The following is a 7600-nucleotide window of genomic DNA, read 5'->3' on the forward strand; positions in this document are numbered from 1 at the left end:
GGTGGCAGGGGTTAGTGGTGGCCTTGGCACTGCTGGGAATGGTTGGACTGGATGTGCTTAAAAGTCTTTTCCAACCTGGTTGATTCTGTGTTTCTATAAATCACACACCAAAGGTGGAAAGGAGAACTACACAGACTGCCGAGCGCAGAGATTCAAACCTACAGGACAGACAAATTAGCCTACGAGAAGCATTTTCTGGTGTCCTATATTGTATTTTACACTGTACAAACTACACTGGGCTCGGTATAGTCGGATGGGTGGCGACAGGCACATGAACAGCACATTTGTTATCCTGCTTCCACCTAGAAGCGAACGAGCAGACGCAAACGCAGACGATACGTTGCTCACGGGCACCCTCTGCTGACCCGAAGCTGCAGCCGCAATGAAGAACCTGTCTCCAACCCTGCACGTGTCAGAGTGACCCTGGGCGCTTACACAATCTTTGTCATAATTATATGTTGTGTTATTTTTAACCCAGAACAATCCCAGAGTGAAGTCTCAGCATCCCAAATCCAGCCATTTCCTGGTCCTCTCTTCCTTCATCTTCATCTCTCCTCTCTTTTTTCTTTCTCTTTCATTCTCTTTCTTTCTCCTCAAAACCTTGGAGATTTTAACTACTTCCTTTCCAACAGGCAAGTTTTGTTGGGGAAGCAAATGAACCCCATTTTATACATCACTACTTTGCCAAGCTATGGTGGGAACAATTCCCAAAGCCAGAAAGCCAGGGCAAACACAAGAAGATTAGAAGCAAAGACAGGTTTGTTCCCTGTTCTTTCGTAAGTAAGGGGAGGAGGGATTTGTGCTCGCTGGGCTGCAGATGGAAACTTCAAGCCAAGGGCAACTGACTGCTTTTGGAGCATTTCAAACTCTGGACGCCCAACTGAAGACAAGCCATTGGAATGAACCTATTTATAGAAACCAAAGAGTTTCTCAAGAAATTCAGGCTCATTTAAAGCATCTCGAGCTGAGGAATGAAAAAACATCAGTTGAAAACATTGGCTGGATCTGCTTTTTTCCAGCCTTATCTGTTTATCCTGTGAACTTTAGGTGAAAAGCCAAATGGAAGGGCTTTAACGGAAAAGTATCCAATCAAACATTAATAGGAGTAGTTTTCCATTGCTGCTTTTATCAGTGCAATCACTGCTAGCACGTCTTTGCTTTCAGTCTTGCTTTCTATTTACAGCATTCCAGGGACAACACCAGTGAGAAGCAGAGCAGTGCCTTAGAGTCAACAGCAAAATGAGCTATAAAATATCACTATGGAAATGAAAAGAGAAGATTAAAACACTGATAAAAGTAGTTTTGTGTTGTAACAGTGGAGAATTCATGAAGTGGAAGTGTTCTGATCCAGTCCTCAAGTCTTATTGTGCTGATGCTGTACAGTGCTTTGAAAGATGACCCATCACTTGAAGAAATAATAATGGGTGACGTGTTGGTGACAATTTGAAGTCACATGTGGGATGGGGCCCACTGAGTCCAATGGAAAGTCAGGCAACTACTTAGGAAACAGCAAGGGCTGTTTAAGAATGTATTCCCTGTCCTCCACTGCATGAGCCATCCAAGATGCTCTCAATGTAAAGGTTTCACTTAACACATTCAAATGCCAAAGTGGCAACATCTACCACACCTCAGTTGAAAGGGTCAGAACAAATATGAGGCTGTATCTTCTACACCTGCTAATGGAAAACTACGACCTAAGCCAGACTGGGTCAGTGTAGCCTGCTCAGATTCCTGCCCCAGGTAACCCCTCAACCTCCTCCTCTTTCCTTCTCCAGGCAAACGCATGTTTGTGGTTGTCCCAGGCCCAGACCAAGCTGGGCAATGCTGACCATAAGGATTTCCTGCTAGGTTAAGTTTCACCCTGGCTCCTTTTAAAACAGTTCAGCCCATGGCTGTACAGATGGGTCAGCACAAGGGAGAGTGGGAGAAGCAAGAGGTCTAAGAGCAAAAGCAGGGAAGAGGGGATCCTCCTCTTCCACCTGCAGGGCTGGCAAACACCAGGTGAAAACGACTCCAGGAGCACTACAGCCACTGCTGATGAGACCCTCAGTGTGGCTGACAGGCCAGCCAACATATTTGCATCATCTGCATCTTTGGCTGTTGGGTTTTGAAGCTGGGAGAGGACCATAGGGATGCACCTGCGCCAGAGATCACTCCTCCAGCTGGTAGAGCGCCATAGATACAAAGTGGAGCATGCACACACTGCACACACTTCAAATCTGGAAGGACCAAGCCCCAGCTAGCTTTATACTGATTTATCCCTGGAGATGAGCCTTCCAGCTGGTAAACCTCAAGAGGAATGGGAGGAACCATTGGAGGAGAAAGCAGAGCCTCACTTCCCCTCTGCACTTCACTCTCTGACATTGTGTGGTTGCTCTGTCTGTGGCAACCAACTCCTTTTAGACTCAGGTCTTCCCTCCACACCTCAGCACCAGCTCTGTGATGTTCCAAAAGCTGTTTGAGCTGCAGAAGAGGCTACCAGAGGCCACCTGCAGCTGCCAGGTCAGGCTACAAGTGGATGGACAGGGTTGGGTTTACATCACTCAGTGAAATCAAGCAGATGAGGGAAATACTCCCCAGTATCTCAGCACCTCAGGTTCCCTCCCAATCATGTTGCCCCACAGCATGGTTACACTCAGGGCAATGCCCTTACCCAAGTGCAGCCCAAGCCTTACCAAGTGAAATGCTTCATGCGAGTGCTGGAAGCTCAGCAGCATGTACTGCAGGACAGACAAAGCCCCTTCTCTCACAATAGGGTACAGCAACTTGGAGAAGACCTGGTGGGGGAGAAAGAAAGCAAATGAGAAGGAAGAATAGCACCACAACACACAGGAGAAGGGCCAGGAGACATCTATCATGGCTGCTATTCTATTCCTGTTCCTTGCTGGATGTTGGAGCAAGCAGTCTGCAGCCAAGTCTCCAGAGTCATCTCCTGGCCAGAGTATGGCATCACAGCATCCTAAAAATACCATGTGGGTTATCCTCACTGTATGTGTAACACCACTGCATCTCCACACTTCCTGATGGATGAGGCCATGCAAGCACAGAGGGATGCTGCAGTTTCTAAAATGTCCCTCTTCTGTTTTATTGTGACATTTGAACTTTACCACTAACCTTTGAGGCAGACAGAAAACAAAGGCATTTTTCAAAGGCTAAGTAATGGTATTTATCCTGCTTCACAGACAATGGCATAAGTTGACAATGCCCTCTACCATACTTCTAAGAGTTTCAAAACTCATGTGTTATTTTAAGGGCTGTGTCCTTTCCTATACATGAAACAACAAAAGAAAAGATAAAGAAAAGCCACAGATGCTTCACTACTCTCCCACTGCTCAATGCACATGGAAGATCACAAGGACAACAGCAGTTATTGATCATGTTCCAATACTAATAATCATAATCTTAATAAGTTCTATGGTGACTTCCACTGGAGGCTCAGCCAAGTGTTTTCCCCATTATACAAAGGAGGAAACAGCAGGATCACAGCATGCAAAATGCTTTAAAATGGTGATCAATTTCAGCACTTGATGACACTGTTTTCAGAGAGCAGCAAGTACTCACTGCTGAAAGAGGTGATGGCAACAGCAGTGGGGGCTTTATTTGCACTAGCAAATGAACTAAGGCCAGGGCACAGGCTTTAAAACTGATTTGTGACTGTGTAAATAGTTAATATGCTCACTAATACGTATTTGCCTGTGCCAACCAGCACTGATCCAGGCACAGCTGAAGGAAAGCATGTCACATTCCCAAAGGCAGGTTTTACAAGAGCTCCATAGTTTGGGAAGGAAAGTGTTTGGTTGGCTTGAAAATCCATAGCTTCTTTTATTTCATAACCTTCAAGATATAGGTACCTCTGCAAACCAAAACCTGAGGTTGTTTTGGAGAACATCATTCTTAGCTGCAAAACCAGCATCAGCCCATCACCCCATACACAGCAAAGCAGCATTTGCAGGGGTCAAAACGGTCCCTTCAAACCTTGGCACAGCATATTCTTGTCTATACATCTCAAGTCGCATCTCATCCTCATTCAACTGAAAGGCAAGAAGATATCTGAGATGCAGGAGAAGTCTGTTGTTCATTCATGTTCAAAAGAGCCCACTGACCTTTTCAATTTTCGAAAGAGTAACTTCAATCAAGATGCTGAACTTTTTCACCGCAGCCAAACCCTTCAGCAGAGCAATGATCCATTTGTCTATGTGCTTGCCCAGGGGCCAGGACACCCAGTCAATCATCCTGAAATGAAATACAACCTCTTCAAGTAAATCTAACACACAGATTGTGGAAGCTGATCTCCACTCTGAGTTAAACCTCCTCCAAATTTGTGTCTAGTGGGATGACTGGGTAAGAGATGGGGTCTTCATGAGGCATTTGACATGTTATTCAAAGCATAACAGAGCCTGAAGTGGAGTTACCCCACTGTCATCATCACAATGATGTGGTGAACCACAGTAGACCAGAGAACCAGATCCAAGTCCATAGAAGAAAGTGGAGATTTCTTCCACTTTCCACTTAACTTCAGTCAACTTGAGTTCCACTTTTAACACTGGTACAGTGCTCAATACAACACCTGCATGAGGTGTTGATAGAGGTCTCTGCATTGTCACCGTTAGAAAACAAGTGATACTGGTATGAACCTCTGCATTTTTAGTGGTGAGGAAAAACCACTCAGATTCAAATCATCTCATTCTCTGCATGAGAAACATTGACTTCCAGAAGAGCATTAAAAACCAATAAATACTGATAACTCTAATAGAAGCCAGATATCCCTGAATGTCACAGCTAACGCATTCCATCTACAGCCACTCAACCATGCTGTCATGTTTCTGCAACTTATAAATACTTTACAGAAGTCCCTCATGAAAAAATAACCTCACACTAAATGATGACACATTGTTTCTGTTGAAATTTGATGTTTAACAAACATAGGAAATAACCAAGGCTTGGGGTTTCCAAGGGTCAAACTTTGCTAACCATTTCAGTACCTTTGATTTGAAGATACCCCAGATCCTCAGTTTCCCACCTCAGTCCAGCTATCTTACCCAATCAGTCCCTTCTGCTTATCAGCCTGTATCTTCTGCAAAATATATGAAGGGAACACAGATAATTAACCACCAGAAGGGAAAGAGTAGGAATAAGTAAAGTCTACAAGGGGCCTGGAATAATAAAAGGCTAGGGAGTAAAGAAAGCTTGAAGAGCAGAATATGTTAGGATGCTGAGAAATACCAAAAGTGAAGCCAAGTTGGGTAATTAAGCAAATGCCAGAAAAGCTTCCACAGACATTTGCATCAGAGGAGAATAAGGGAAGCCATGAAATCACCATCTACAGAGAGTGTGATGGTAAAGACAGGATATGGCCTCTAGATGTGATTTCCGAACTAAACACATCTTCTGCCTTCATTTTCAGCAAGAGAAAGGAATTGATCAGGGTGACAAAGAGGAGGCAGATGAAAGATTTGAGAATGGAAACGAGAGCAACAACAACTGATATGAAAGTGAAACATGAAGAGCTCATGAACTCCAAACAAGAGGAGATGGTGATTTCCATCATATAAAGTTCACTTTGGTGAGTTTCAATAACTCTGTTAACTTTGGTGCGATGCTTCGTGTGGGAAGCACAGGAAGACAGTTCCTATAATGAATACAGGTAATGAGAGTATAGCTGGGAAGAAGGGATACCATGTCACAGGGATTATCACAGGTGCCAAAGTCAGGTTTGACAGGATATATGAATTTCTAGTCAAAGGACAGAAGTAGATCACATCTGACTGGCTTTTTGAAAGGAGATTACGAGCAACATTCTTCAGGATCTAATGTTAGCACAAACAGAACATGTCTGTAAAATCTGTGATGATGCAGAGCTGGGAGGCATCATCAAAACAAGAGGAGGATCAAGATATAACAAGGGAGACCCTGACCATCAGAAACGTAGAAGTGGGAGGAAATGTATTGATTTAAAAAACACATGCAAGGCACAAGAACTAGATGCTGCATGACAGTAAATCTTCTGCTTGAAGTCAACAAGCCAGACACCAGGTAACTATGAGTTCCCAGTTGAACAGTAGCCATGGAAAAGACAAGAAGGAAAAGGTCTTTTCTATGGCAAAACAAGAACCTCTCAAGCTGTCGTCCAAGGCACCTGGAACATGGTGTGCAAACATCACCATCAATGTCCAAGACTAATGAAGTGAAGTGGGAGCAGGTGCTGAAAAAGCCTGTTAAGGTGGTGAGAGAAATGAAGAACATTTCCTGTAAGAAGAGCTTAAAATAGCTTGGCTGGTTTAGCACAGCCACAGGAAAGCAGAGACGGGCAGGGACTGCTCTGTCTGCATACGTCGAAGGAATAAACACCAGGGAGGCAAACGAGCTATTTCAGCTATTTATGTGGGTGTAAGATCAAATGAGTGGTAAGGTAGTCAGAAATACATATAGGCTGGCTATCAGAGGAGAGATTTGAACCATTAAAGCAACCCAAGGGTGGAACAGCTATGAAAGGAGAGCAGGGAGAGCAAAAGCCCTTCCTGCTTTTGAGGAGCGTAGTTGAACATTCATGAAAGGGATCTGTGATGTCAATGCCTATAAAGCAGGGAGATGGATCCAGAGATCCAAAGGTCCTTTTTCATCTTGTCTTTTTTTCACAAAGCTATAAAATAACCTTTTCCTCTTTAAGCCATCGTTTACCAGCACTAGTGGCTAAGTTACAGTCCTGCCTACTGCTGCCTGCACTGCTACAAAGGAAGAAATTACACATTAAATTCACATTACACTTTCCACATTGCAAGATCCACAAATGCTTTGGAACCCAAGGACCTCATTTTCCAAAGGAGCCATTGGCTTGGTAGGCTAATCTTGTAAAAGCTCCAATGTCCTTGCCCTTGGCAGGGGGTTGGAACTAGATGGTCTTAAGGTCCTTCCTAACCCAAACCATTCTGTGATTCTATGGTTCTATCCTGATTTCCAGAGGTAGCAAGTGCCCGCATTACTGAGTGACAGCAGATGCCTTCATCTGGACCCGGGTTCTTTGAACAGATACAACCCCAGGACAAATAATATAACAAGTCAGTGAGTGCTTCTGAAGTCAGGGGTGCACTTTAACAGAGTTTATCTGAAAAGAGGCAATCTCTAAAATCACAGAACCACAGAATCAGCTACACTGGAAAAGACCTTTAAGATCATCAAGTCCAACTGTTCCCAGCACTGCCAAGTCCACCACTAACCCATGGCACTGAGGGCCTTGTCTACACTGCATGTAATTAAAAAACAAGGACTCAGATTTGTGCACCAAGTTAGTTGATACCAGAAGCACACGAAGCAACTTCGTTGTCATGAAAGTTTTAGCAGGTAGAGCAGAATACAGGAAACATGTAGTGAATGGGAGAACTTGAGCATAAAAATCTCCCTATTTTGAATGCTCGGTACCACTTAGAATCATAGAAACATAGAATCATAGAATGATTTGGGTTGGAAAGGACCTTAAGATCATCCAGTTCCAACCCCCTGCCATGAGCAGGGACACCTCACACTAGACCATGTCACCCAAAGCTCTGTCCAACCTGGCCTTGAACACTGCCAGGGATGGGGCATTTACCACTTCTCTGGGCAA

General features: G+C 44.2%; 1 protein-coding gene across 1 annotated transcript in view; it reads right to left on the reverse strand.

Annotated features, from left to right (window-relative positions):
• Window positions 1-7600, reverse strand: part of USP35 (ubiquitin specific peptidase 35) — an 18906-nt gene that overhangs the window by 6549 nt on the left and 4757 nt on the right. The window contains exons 3-4 of the mRNA XM_010017903.1: window positions 4104-4233; window positions 2676-2777 (exon numbers count right to left, since the gene is read on the reverse strand). Of these exons, the coding sequence (XP_010016205.1) occupies window positions 2676-2777; window positions 4104-4233 (232 nt within the window). The remainder of the gene's footprint in view (window positions 1-2675; window positions 2778-4103; window positions 4234-7600) is intronic.

Source organism: Nestor notabilis, unplaced genomic scaffold (assembly GCF_000696875.1).
Source record: "Nestor notabilis isolate BGI_N333 unplaced genomic scaffold, ASM69687v1 scaffold24047, whole genome shotgun sequence".
In the NCBI taxonomy this organism is placed as follows: Eukaryota; Metazoa; Chordata; class Aves; order Psittaciformes; family Psittacidae; genus Nestor; species Nestor notabilis.